General features: G+C 39.1%; 2 protein-coding genes across 2 annotated transcripts; both read right to left on the bottom strand.

The window, feature by feature from the left end:
• Positions 1–1,475: 1,475 nt before the first annotated feature.
• On the bottom strand, positions 1,476–6,731 carry armc10 (armadillo repeat containing 10). Its single transcript, XM_058646488.1, has 6 exons — positions 6,218–6,731; positions 5,013–5,158; positions 4,727–4,861; positions 4,460–4,636; positions 4,187–4,258; positions 1,476–4,095 (listed from the first exon to the last, which is right to left on the bottom strand). Exons 1-6 carry the CDS (start codon positions 6,483–6,485, stop codon positions 3,844–3,846), a joined length of 1,050 nt encoding a protein of 349 aa, XP_058502471.1. The 5' UTR covers positions 6,486–6,731; the 3' UTR covers positions 1,476–3,843.
• Positions 6,732–7,589: 858 nt separating this feature from the next.
• On the bottom strand, positions 7,590–10,549 carry LOC131470334 (uncharacterized). Its single transcript, XM_058646083.1, has 2 exons — positions 8,216–10,549; positions 7,590–7,964 (listed from the first exon to the last, which is right to left on the bottom strand). Exon 1 carries the CDS (start codon positions 10,450–10,452, stop codon positions 8,272–8,274), a length of 2,181 nt encoding a protein of 726 aa, XP_058502066.1. The 5' UTR covers positions 10,453–10,549; the 3' UTR covers positions 7,590–7,964; positions 8,216–8,271.
• Positions 10,550–12,926: the final 2,377 nt, after the last annotated feature.

The following is a 12,926-nucleotide window of genomic DNA, read 5'->3' as shown; positions in this document are numbered from 1 at the left end:
TAACTGATTCTTATGATTCAGTTACACTGAAAACAACTACTTTACAAGTTACTAGTCACTAAGTTTGTGTGTCTCACGGGTAAAACAAAGTCCCCACTGTTTCATGCAGCTGTGCTGTGATGACCCTGCCCACATTGAGGAGGTACTATAGTATTGAAAAACCAACCAAACCGTGTAGAGTCGAGCTGTGCCATGCTGAGTCGAGCCGTGCCGAGGCGAGGCTGGACCATGAAGTGGAAAAGCCGCATTTAATTGTGATTTTGGCTGGTTTGTCCATTCAAGCTGCTGTAGAATCATGACAGTGAAACATGGTGGCCTCCGTCAAACAAGGCCCTTGCCTAAAGTACAACTAAACTGCCATTAATATCAGAATAGAGAAGTCGGAAGTGGGAGTAACATCACCAGTTGAGAAGTCAGAAAGAACATGGACAAAAAGCTAGCTCAGGCTAGCCATTGTTAGCAATGCCAGTCGATCACAATGTTCTCTACAGTATTTTACACAGGGCTTATATACAGTATTTGAACAGGACTAAACTACTGTTTACGACTGACTTAATGTAAAACAGAAGTACAATTAAAAGTAAAAGTAGCAGAGTAGTAATGTTTTTACTACTGACCAAGTGGCAGCCGTCTTGAGGAGGTGTTCCAGTTGAAGGAGTACCCTCTGAACTTGGAAATTCCACCTTCCAACTACAACTGGAATGCATTTCTACTCTAAACCAAAAAAAAGTTACATTTTAAAGCAATTATACACTTAAACATACATATAGATAGTTTAGGTAATTTCAAATATTATTTTCTGGCTTTTAAATTTGTGTTGTTTCTCAACTAATAGAAGAACGATAAAGGGAAATGAAAAAGAAAAGTTAAAGTATTTTTTTTACATTTAAATACTATAAACAAATGCATGTTAAAGAAAAAAATATATAGTATAGTATAGAGTATAGACCTCTGCCAACACTGCCCACTTTCCTAGCGTCAATCAAAACGTGATATGTATCCAAATCACTATCTATCACTATACATATACATATATATATATATACAGTATACGTATATACTCTTTATTTCCCTTTTCCATGGTGCCACATTTTTACAGCCTGTCATCTCCTCCTCATGCTGGTCACCAAGATGACAACGCTCCAATCCCAGAATTTGGGAGTGGAGAGAATGGAATGGCCTGCCTGCATTCCTGACCTCAACCCCATTGAATACTTGCGGGATCAGCTTGCTGTGGGTAATGTAGGACTCTGTGTTACTTGAGACTGACCCATACTAGAGTTATAGTCTCAAGTTCATAACCAGGAGCGTTGATGTGAAGACATTTTGGTCACAGAGATTTATAGACATGCAGCAGTGAGTAACTCAACTATACAGACGCAGAGAACCACAAACTCATGTTGTTCTGTGTGTTTAGGTTACGGTATTAGCTGCTTTAAGAATAAGGAGAGAGTAAACAGAAAGAAACTAAGAGGTGGACTTTCACAAGTCTTATTTTTATTGAACCATTCAAACACACAAACATTTTTTTTATTTTATAGGCAAAATACTGACTATCTTCAGTAAATAAATAAGATCTAGTTCACAAGTAAACCTACGGTATCTGCTCTGGTAAAACCCTATTGCCTGAGACATATGTAGGATTTAGATTAAATTAAGTCAGTATCCAAACATGTAAAGTGTGCAGCATTTCTTAACACCTGGTCTGACTCATGCTATAAAATCCTTGCATTAAAAACCATATTCTGACATTATCTTTACCTCATTCTTCATGCATGTTGGAGGGTGGATGGACCTACACCCTTTAATCTTTTCTGTAAATGCAAGTGAGTAGATGGTTTCACAGCTTCTATCCTGTTGGGAATCTGTCTTATTACAGTGACAATGCCTGTGTATATACAGTAACTCAGTCACATTTGTCATTCCACAAACACGATTTTATGCATAATACATTTTTAACAAAGAGCTTTTGTCTAAGGTCAACTACCCCTCTGTTTATTTTTAAGTCGAATGTGTCCGTATAACAATGGTAGAAGTTCAGACATCCTTTTTCCACTATGTGACTTCCTCCAGGTCCTCCCTGGAGGATTTGCAGGTAATTGTGAGCCAGATGAGACATTCAATAACACCAGTGCATCCCAGTTCAGGCAGCTGTGGATGGCCTTACCCGACACTGGTTTCAATAACAAGCACCATGATCAACTCAGGTAACATTTACAACATGGGAAAGGCAGTTGGTGTTTCTCAAAGTCAAGGATCCTTCAAAGTCAGGTCCTACAGAGACGAAGCATGACTCTCTCAGCATTCTGGAAAGGACTGGATCCTACTTTTTGTGCAGAGGTCCACTAGGTTCCCACTATGTTGTGCCTTAATTTAATGATCCACCCATTTCCACGGTATTTGCATGCTCCCTGTAGCACACTTTCCAGTCGTTTGTGGTGCAGTATTGTTTTGGTCAAAAGAGACAATGAAGAAGAGAATCTGCAATACCCATTGCTCAAAGAATACAAGCACATAGAAAGGAGGAATTTTCTGGTGCGACATCAAGAGATTGCGTGCACATGTGCACAAAGCCAGACTGTCATGAACCCTCTTTTTTTCATAAACAGAACCGTGAGCATTTCAGACACAGCATATGATCAGTATGACCCAGGTCTTAAAGGAACAACGTAGCAAGCGTGTGTCATTACATCATCAAGAAGGTCCCACCTTCAGTGGTTCAAATTAAATAAATGCCATACTGGGGGTAAATAGATAACAGTGGTGCTACACCAAAAACTTGTGAAAATGAAGGAGAAAAAGGAGAAATGTATATGCTACGATAGCAAAAACGTTTAAATGCCTAATAAAACATTCATGTGCTAAGGTTTCCGGCTGCTCTGAGGATAAATAACATGCATCCTTCTCTATGTGAAGGACTCAGTCCATCTAAGAATCTGCAGTATCTTGTAAATTGGAACAGTCACTCAGCAGGGCGTGATAATGCAGCATCTTTCGAATTCAGCCGAGGATCCAACCTTGACTTTGAGAAACACCAAGAGTTTCAGTAGAGAAAGTTAGGCTATCCCCACTGTAGCTTTACCTCGCTTTGGTTCTCCTATAATCATGATTCAGCTTCTCAAATCAAATACACAGACAAAAAAGATCTTGTTTTCATTGAAAAGACTACTTAAATACAACTTAGTGATATAATAATATAAATGGCTGGAGCTGCAGTGTCACTGGTGTCTTTGAGGCATGCTGAGGTTGCAAACAAGAAACCCTCCCTGCTTCCCAGTGTCTCTCTGTACCACAGCTGGTAATATATTGGGTCAACGTTGCACAGATTACACACATTCTCTAGAAAACATTTGGCAGTGCAATTGGGTTCAGAAATTTCACCTGGAAAATATCTTTAGAGAAAGAATGCAAGGTTCTCAGAAGGAAGGGCACTGTGGAGCTTTGAAGGAAAATAGTCTTTTTGGAGTAAAACTCTTGGCAGAAGCAGAAAAACAGGGAGAGGTAGCCTGTTTTTTTTTTACACTCTATTGAATGTTTTCTTCCCTGCTTCCTGTTCACTCACAGCTCATCGATTAATTAATGTGCATGTAACTGTATATTGGGCAATAGTGGCTGGTGAGGTGAAGCAGTAGACCATTTAGATTTGTGTGGTAGTAATATTGATCTGTGGAAAACTGTAGTTAGAGTGTGGGAGTGTAAGATGAGAATTCACAGCCTGCTTTTTATGTAAGCAGATTTATAATTGAACTTTTAGGAGGCTATGGGTTAATGGCTTTGGCAAAATGTGTGGATGCAAAAGCTGTGCATGACAGACAGGACAGACAGACAGACAGACAGAGAGGACTATGTTAAGATACGAGCCACCTGGGCCTGAATCTCCCCATCTGGGTGTGAAAGCAGCTGGACCAGTCTGCTGTGGAGCTGGGAGGATTCATCCAACATGACACGGAAGAGGCAATCCTGCTTTCTCCTCAGTTCATGTGCCACCTGGTCCGAGGGCCTCCAGGCCTTTAAATTTCCTGCAAATGTCAGCAGTCGCAAAAGCACGGCGGGAGCGGTTCGTGTGTCGAACAGCAGCACAACAGAGGCTGGAGCCTGGGGGCAAAAAGCACATAGCAAAAGATCAAATTAATTTATACAATCACAACAGTCTTCAAAGACAGCATTTTTATTACTTCAGCCTTACCTGAGCTTGAACAATATCATCCATTATATCTGGATTAGAAGACAAATTCACAAGGACCCTCAAGGCCTGAACCTGAAACAAACAAAACAGTTCACATATTTTTTACAATAAACAACAATTCTGCTCTTAACTGGCTTTCACTTGCAGCTTAATTTATTTGTCTCTTTATCACAGAGACATATAAATTGTATCGTATTGTGATTTAGGAATTTTACATACTTTTTTTACAGTATTCAAGATTCCAAATAAAGGTCACCAGGAAAAGTTACGCACCTGTAATGCTTCGCTGCTCACGACCAGTAGAGACAGTAAAAGTGTAACCGATTCCTTGAGCAGGTGTTGATGTTTGTCTGTGACTGAAAGGTTTGTCAGTAGCCTGAGAGCAGCCAGCTGAAGGTCAGAATTCACCGGTGACATTTCAATTAGTTCCAGCACTTGAGGCACATAAACCTATAAGACAAGATTGAAAAATGACATAAATATAGTGTATAAATAATGTTAAAGACTATATTATAATTGTAGCACAGAATGACAACAAACCTTTATTTGCTCCTGGTTTTGTATATTCATACACAGATTATTTAAAGCGTTCAGAGTCTGCACTCGAACTTCTGCCACAGGATCGGAGAGGTAACCAGCAATGATGTGAATCCCTTCAAATTCCCGGATTAGATTCTGGAGAACAAGTGATTAAAAAAAGACCTCAGTGAGCAATAACTGACAAAAAAAACTACATGAATTTTACAGTATTTGAAAACAGACTCTTGGAAATAAAGCAGCCAGACGTAACCTCATTTGCAGACGGTTATGGAGAAACAAACTCTACCTGATTCACAGTGAAGGCAGCAGCATTTCCTAAAGTAAGTAGAATCTGACATCTTTCAGATTGATTATTGCTGGTCTGCAGACAAGACAACAGCATTTTCAGATGCTGTGGCTCCAGGTTACCAGGAGACTGATGGATGATGTCGCCTATGAAAATAAAACATATTTATTATCATGAGATATTCAATAGGCTTACGGTAAGTGTCAGGAAATGTGACCTAATGCATCAGTAACACCTTTATGAATAAACTCTCATTTTAAAATATTGCTGCTTTTCAATCTCTGTCTGGACCTCCTTCAGCAGAGTGAGCCCACCAGACCTCTCTAGTCATCAGATGTTGGTCCACTACTGTTGCAAGAATCAGAACTAAGCACAGAGAAGCAGCCTTTTTTATTATTATTTATAAGAGATTTCCTGAAAAAGTGAGGCCTGCCTTCACTTTAGAATATTTTAAATGAAAAACTTTCTTTTTTTGTTTGGCAGAGCTTTTAAGAATGAGCAACTCTCATCTTCAATTACCTGTATCCTTTTATCTTTGTGCCATGTGCTGTGGAAACTACCATTATTAATGCTATGTTTTAATAGTTTTCCTGTAAAGCACTTTGGATTTCTCAGTGTATGAAATGTGCAATACAATTTACACATTACACATACCGTAAAGGAGGTCATTCATCTTTGTAAATCAACCTCCTCTTCAAAATCCGAATCACTGCCTTTATTGCACATCTGGGCTGCTGTAGAAACATGGCAGTGCCAGATATCTGTTTCCCTAAGGCAATACCCTTGGCTAAGGTACATAAGACTATTACAACTATGTGACTTTTCTTTTATACAAGCATGCTTATGGGTGGTATAGTCACTTTCTTTGCAAACTTTGCCAACAAATCCTGAACAATAGTGATCTGTTAAATAAGAATGAGCATCAGTTCATTATCTCACAGGTCTGTTCAAAGAAACGGCAGTCACACAAAAAATGCTGTAAGCATCTTATTATTATATCGCATGGAAGTGGGCTCTAATGAGTAATCTTTGTCACCAATGTCAGGACTGTCATTTTCTAAACAGCAAACTGTCTCAAAACACATCTCAGGAAAAACTGCGACCATTTCAAAAAGCCAATAAAAAGGTTAGGCATGTTATAATTCATACAAACTAATAATGCTAGACAGATGGTGGGGGTATTGTCCAGCTTTATTATTATTTACCTGATGCAACATGCGCAGGTCGTGGACAGACAACATCCAGTCCAGACACTTTAGCCAACAGGCTCCCCGGCTTCAGAGCAGTGTCACTGGGCTGACTGCTCGTCCTGACAGCACCACTGTCACTCTCTTTCACACTCTTCTTGTTCCTTTTGAAGCTCCCCCCGCTAATCAGTTTGTAAATCCCATAGGAGGCTCCAGCTCCAGCGACTATTCCCAGCAACGCCTTCATGTTGCTGAGCCTGGGAATGACACTTCCATCATCGCCCATGCTGCGGCTAACTATCTAGCTGAGCTATGCTAACAGCAAGCTAAAGATGCTCCGGAGAGTTTGGAGTAAACTCTGTTAGCTTTTCCGCTGACAAAACAGGCTCATTTGTCAACTAACATCCACAACAGCGTATCGAAACAACTCCTAAGTGCAGTCAAATCACTGTAAACAGTCATTGTTACGAAAACGGGAGAAGTTTGCTGACAAGCTGCTCACCCAGCGCGAGCCACAGTTGTCAACAATGATGTGTTCAGTGTTTCCGGGCGGCTCCGGTTGGCCGACCAAATCTATCCCGGAGTGACTGACTACGCACAAGACTATTTTTTATGTAATTATTTTTATGTGGACATAATGATTCTTACCTGTTATGTCCCAGAAACCTGACGGCCATTTATCGAAGACGTCTTTTTTCCTCTATAAGGGACATGATTATCTTCAGGATGTATTGTGACTTTCCTAAGATGAACACATAGTGGCTCACTTTGTCAACTTTTACTTCAGGAGGACAAAGTCAGGGTTTGCTGCCAAATAAAGATAAAAAACATATTTATCCGTGGCTGCATCCCAACTGTGACCTAGCACTGTGCTTTAATGATTTAATGATTTTTTCTTTCCTTTTTTTAAAAGGAAAACTATTGTTGATGTTAACTAAGCATTACCAATCAGAGGAATGAACTTTAGAAAGTTTAATATATATATTTTATATTATAATCATTTTATATTTTCTTGAAATCAGACTTTTCAAACTATTGATATGTGATTGTTTTAGATCACTTACATCTAAAACACTGTTTGTGAAACATCACTAAAGCCTCTTAAATGTGTTACTTTCTCTTCTCTTAACTAGTATACATGTTCTTCTAACAGTGAACCGCAATGATCATTTCAAATCAATCTGCAAATGTTTAAATTTAACAAGGTTCACTTTATTCATTCAACCAACATCTAATTTCCTGATATAACGATGATAATATCTGTATAAAGTTGAATATGATGAAATACCACTTTTTCTGTTCAAAGAAATGTTAGAGAAAAACTGCTTTGTGAAGGCATATTTGTTCTCAAGCTCAAGAAACATACTCGTGTTTGACTATTTCTCTCCTTTTATTCAGAAGCACCATGTTCATACGTGTGGAGAAATGCACAGGAACAAATGTTACCCTAAAGAGATAAGCAACAATGAAATAAACAATATTATATCATGTTAAACTGATGTTTTTCATATTTTGTCATATCACTTGGGTCTCCTCCAGTAGACTCCAGGACCAACACTACAGGCAATTTCTCAAAAATATCAAACCTTTCACCTGTCATACACTGATGTTGATTGTAGTTGGCATTTTTTGTGACAGTTAATGCAGTTAAGCCTTGAACTGTTGACAACATTTTCCACATCTGACACAATCAAAATGTGAAAAAGAGAAGATGGAATATGACATATAATGTGATGCTTCTCCCACTTGAAGATGGAAAACATTCCTGTTGAAAAGGAGAAAGAAAAATTAATTATGAGGTTTGAGAATTACACGTCAAATACTCCTGCTTGTCTACAATTTGACCCTTAATGAAAAGATAAATCACTTATCCACAATATTCACGCTGCTTATCTTTAAAGAAGTAGTTCTCATTCATACAGTTTTAAAATCTGAATGTAGATTATATTCTGTCTATAATAAAACATAATATATCTTGCTCTAAATTACAATTCAATTGTGTTTGTATAATTTTACCTTTCTCATTCAACTGAACTGTTGATTCTTTATCGTCCTTCACCTCCTGTGCTTTTTCATCTCGGGTGAGGTTTCCATCGGTGTTCAGCAGTGTTGACCTCAGCGTGCTGGTATGGTGTGTAACGAGTCTTTGACAAAGACACTTTGCCTCTTATGTAGCCATTTCTGGACTGGATAATATATTTTTGAGGCAGACCCTTTTGTGCATTGCTACCATTCCTCCAAGAGACAGAAGGCAGAGTTGAAACCGACCCTTTGGAAGTCAAACTTGGTTTAAAGAGGCGATGGACCCTGTTGCCATGTTCTCTGTTCACACTGGCTGGAAGCTTCTGTAATTTGGTCGGTTGCATGAAGGAATGCGGAGGGCCGCGTGTTTGTAGATAAGAAAACAAGCCCTGAAGGTTTCTGACACCACTGGGAAATCTTTTAGAGTTCACATCCCTGGACATGACCTCATTCTCAAATTCCATTGAAAATGGTTTCTTTGGTTCTGAGGTTGGGGAAAAGTTAATTGGAGACGTTACATCAACATCACTGACCCAAGATGAAATCCCACTCAAAGTTGAATCTGAGCCATAAGTGGTGGGAATGGATATTAAGTCATTCATTTGCTTTGGGTCCTGGATGACAGAGCCTCCATTCTGCTCTGACTGGTCAGATTTCTCATCTCTTGCCTGACCAGAGACGATGGACGGACGGGAAACAGTGACTCTCTGGTTTCTGAGATTGCTGACCAGTCTCTCTGAGTCCGGAGAAAAGCTGGGAGGTTTCACAGTAAAGTGCTGGTATGATTTAATTGGCTGCTTTCTGCTTAAAAAAACATGATGCTGGGGGTCATGTGACCTACTTGTTTCAACACGTGTGTGACCACTACTACTCTGAGGTGACCGGTCAGAGTTTGAAAAAACTGAGCCAGTAGATGTAGGTAAGATGGTCGGGGTGGAGTTTATATCCTTTGATTCCTTGCCAACAGTGGGTTGATGTGTCTGAACTGATCTTTCTCTGTGTTTGGATGCATTTACTGGGATGTAGAATTGAGTTCTAGGCGCTTCAACAAATATACTTTTACCATATGAATTTAAAGACCAGGGCTGTTGTGGATACAGGAGATTAGCTACAGTCACTCTGTGTGGCTCAGTGGGTTGACGTGTCGGAGGAGACTGGGTTTGGGTGGGTCTTTCCCTGTGTTTGGACACATTAGATGGGATGTAGAATTGAGTTCTAGGCGCTTCAACAAATATACTTTTACCATATGAAGTCAAAGATGGGGGTTCTTGTGGATACAGGAGATTAGGCACTCTGCTCGGCTCTTCTCTTTGGTAACCAAGTTCATAGTGGATTATTTTCTCAGAGGTTAGAGGTTTTATACTGGATTTTCTACTTGAGTAGTGGCTGAGATCTTGTGAGGGACTGTCTGGAGGGTTGACAGGAGAGGAAGTCACATGGTTACTGGTTAAATAAATCCGTCCTAACAAAGAGCCAGCGGGTTTTTGTACAGGAAAGTTGTAGCTTGTTGACTCAACATCTTCATGTTGCTCATCAGGAATACTTGTGAAATGATTATGGTTTTCCTGAGAAACATCACTTCCATATTCACCTAAACCATATGCTCTGGCTTCTGTATTATAGTAGAGAGCAGAGCCCGGCCCAGAGTCCTGGACGTCATTGTGAGAAATCAGACTTGGTGTGTGGTCAACTGGATCAAAAAGAGAGAGGCTTTCAGTTTGGTAGTTGGCGTCTGGTTCACTCTTTTCCATCATCGGCTCACTCCAAACTTCATTTTCACTGTCGTCATCATGGACAGATCCTTCTTTTACAGAATTAGACATAGAAGACTCTCCGTCAACGTTTTGAGCACCATAAATAAACTCGTTTTTCATGGTTTCTCGAGCAGTTTGAAAATATCCACCCATGTCACTTCCTGGTGTCAAGAAGGAGCTCTTCACTGTATCTATAAACTGTCTGAAATCATTGACAGTTGGGAAACTGATGCCCTCCACAGTCTCTGGTGTGTGCTCCTTTAATAAAACACCAAAGGGATGTTGATGACCAGCACTCATGTTTTCATATTTCTGCACAGAACGAGTAGAGGGGGTCACCAATGATTCCTCTGGCTCCTGACCTGGTTCTGGTCCGTGTTGCTCCATCAATTCATCAAAGCCAGTAACTGAGCCAATATGGTTCCCATTGTCCTGGACTGGTTCTTCCTGATGGGAAACAAAGTTCTGGTGCCACATAGCCTGTGTTTTATCCTCCTCTGTGTTCAGAAAATCTCCAGAATGAAACTGGTTTGAGGCTTGTGCGTTCTCACTGAGATAGTAGCCATGTGCAGTATTATGACCTAAAATTAGATATAAACATTATTTTTAATTCATATGGTTGAATACAGCAGAGCATATGTTTTACTGTTGTTTAATCAGTTTATTCTTCACTGACTGAGAACTGAGCTCTCTCTCTACACCAATGTACTGATTTTGCATTCAAACAGGATGATGCAAAACAAGTCAATTAAACAAACACAGGGCAGCCTAGACTAATGATAGACATGAATAAAACAATGCCAAATAAGTCTAGAGTGCAGGATAAGAATTTAAGTGATAAAAGATCAAAGGATACAAATCAAGTCAACATTTGCAACGTTCAAAATGCAACTCTCTCTGGTTCCACTTAATAACTTTGCTGCATTTATTTAATGCTAAACACTGAAAGTTAATAATATTAATAAAAGAAATCCATACCTTTCTGAGGTGGAAAGGAAATGCATCCCCAAAACAGCAAAACACACAGCCAAGAAACCCTGAAAACCATCAAGAATTTTTTTTTTTTAAAGTAGCACAGGGCAAATTCTGCCAAACATACAAGTGTGTATGTTTGGATCTTGTTTGGATCTTACCCAGATGGAAGATCCATGGCAGCGAGTTTAATTTATCCACCTGCAGCAGCAGCAGCAGACTGTATATTAAAAATGACCAGGTCAGGAACAATCAGTTACTCTCTTTCCTGTCCTCCAGTTTGACAGCAGGGGATGACAGGGACAGTGTGAGGAAGGACACAAATCAGTCCAGATTGTGACTGCACTCGTTGCAGTGAAGTGATTACTCACAGCTGGTGCTGTGTGAAAGTCTAATTAGAGGAGCAAAGGTGGAGCTCATTTTCTTTTTCCAAAGGACTCCATAGTGAAGGCCTAAATATCACTAAAAGCATTAATGACTGAGTCACTTTAATGATAAGACATTAAGTTTGATAGTACTTTTTACAGGTTGCATTCAGTTATTTTCAAATAACCTTAAAATTAAAATACCAGGCCAGCCATTTCAAAACATAAGCTTGAATCGTGACTCTGATCAACACACAATTGCCAAATATAATATTGTTTTCATGTGAACATGGGATACAAACTAATAATCAGACCACTTCACTTTATTTGTGAAATTGCATGTGGTTTTATTACAGCTGGGCTTCATGTAATATTTGAGAGGTTTGGCTTCACAACAAGGTGCATAATTATCCATCAACGTAAAAAACTGATCTATGAATTAAAAATAGTAAATTACCATTGAGTGTGAATACTGACATGTTAGGCCTGTATGCTGACCGGTATATACTACCACATAAAATGTCACAATATTGCTATATATATGTATATGTATATATATTACCTGCTAAAAAAATAATTTAAACACACTCCTCCCTGTGTGTGCATGGTTTTTCTCCAGGTTCTCTGGTTTCCTCTCACACTCCAAAAACATCCAGATTTGGGGATTAGGTAAATAGGACACTCTAAATTGACTGAGAGTGAATGGTTGTTTGTCTCTATATGTGTCCCTGTCATGGACTGACGAACTGTCCAGGGTGTGACCCCGCCTATCGCCCTATATTAACTGAGATTGGTGCAGCTCCCCTCACGACCGTCATGTGGCGGATAAAGCAGTAGAAGATGGATGAATGGGTTTTGTTTTATTCCTTATAAGATCTATTATACATATTTTACAGGAATTTTAAACTTAATTACAAAACTGAAAATAAAAAATGTCTGTTGCTTCCTTCATCCTAAAACAGACTCTGTTAACCTGAGGGACACTTTGTGTGTATACAGCAGTAGTGCAGAGGTGAGCAACGACATGTTCTAGGCACTTCCTTATGTTCTCAGTCATAGTCCAAAATGTTTGCAGTTTATAACAGTGGTTTCAGTGTAACAGACATTTTTGTTTATATTTAAAAGTTGTGCAAACTACAGTTTTAACCTCTTTTCCCATGATTACTCCACAAAAAATATTCAGATGAACGAAGACTCCTGGCAGAAATATGACTCATGTAAATAACAGATGTGGGATTTTCTCTGGATCATTGTTGACAGGTTCACGAGGATATTCTTTTTCACAGATTTCCTTTCACTGCTCTATTATCAGTGCAGTCACATAAGAATTCTGAAATTAGTCAAGATTCTGAGATTAAAGTCAGAACAAAGTCTTCTGAGATTAAAGTCAGAATTCTGAGATTAAAGTCAGAAAAAAGTCTTCTGAGATTAAAGTCAGAAAAAATCTTCTGAGATTAAAGTCAGAATTCTGAGATTAAAGTCAAAATTCTCAGATTAAAGTCAAAATTAAAGTCAGAATTCTGACTTTATTCTCAGAATTCATACTGGGTGGTGTTTTTTTTACATGTGGCCCTAATACTCTTCCGTAAAGATGATTAAAATAGAGTTAATCCA

This window comes from Solea solea, chromosome 12 (genome assembly GCF_958295425.1).
Source record: "Solea solea chromosome 12, fSolSol10.1, whole genome shotgun sequence".
Taxonomy (NCBI): domain Eukaryota; kingdom Metazoa; phylum Chordata; class Actinopteri; order Pleuronectiformes; family Soleidae; genus Solea; species Solea solea.
The sequence above is the reverse complement of the archived record's forward strand: the minus strand, read 5'-3'. Positions and strand labels throughout refer to the sequence as shown.

Bases quoted from the DNA above. Each gene is read 5' to 3' on its own strand.
- armc10 (XM_058646488.1), bottom strand. From the start codon at position 6,485: ATGGGCGATGATGGAAGTGTCATTCCCAGGCTCAGCAACATGAAGGCG. The intron at 5,159-6,217 runs GTAAATAATAAT...TTATTTTCATAG, and splicing joins ACCTGCGCATGTTGCATCAG to GCGACATCATCCATCAGTCT. The intron at 4,259-4,459 runs GTGCGTAACTTT...TGTTTGTTTCAG, and splicing joins TGAGCAGCGAAGCATTACAG to GTTCAGGCCTTGAGGGTCCT.
- LOC131470334 (XM_058646083.1), bottom strand. From the start codon at position 10,452: ATGTGGCACCAGAACTTTGTTTCCCATCAGGAAGAACCAGTCCAGGAC.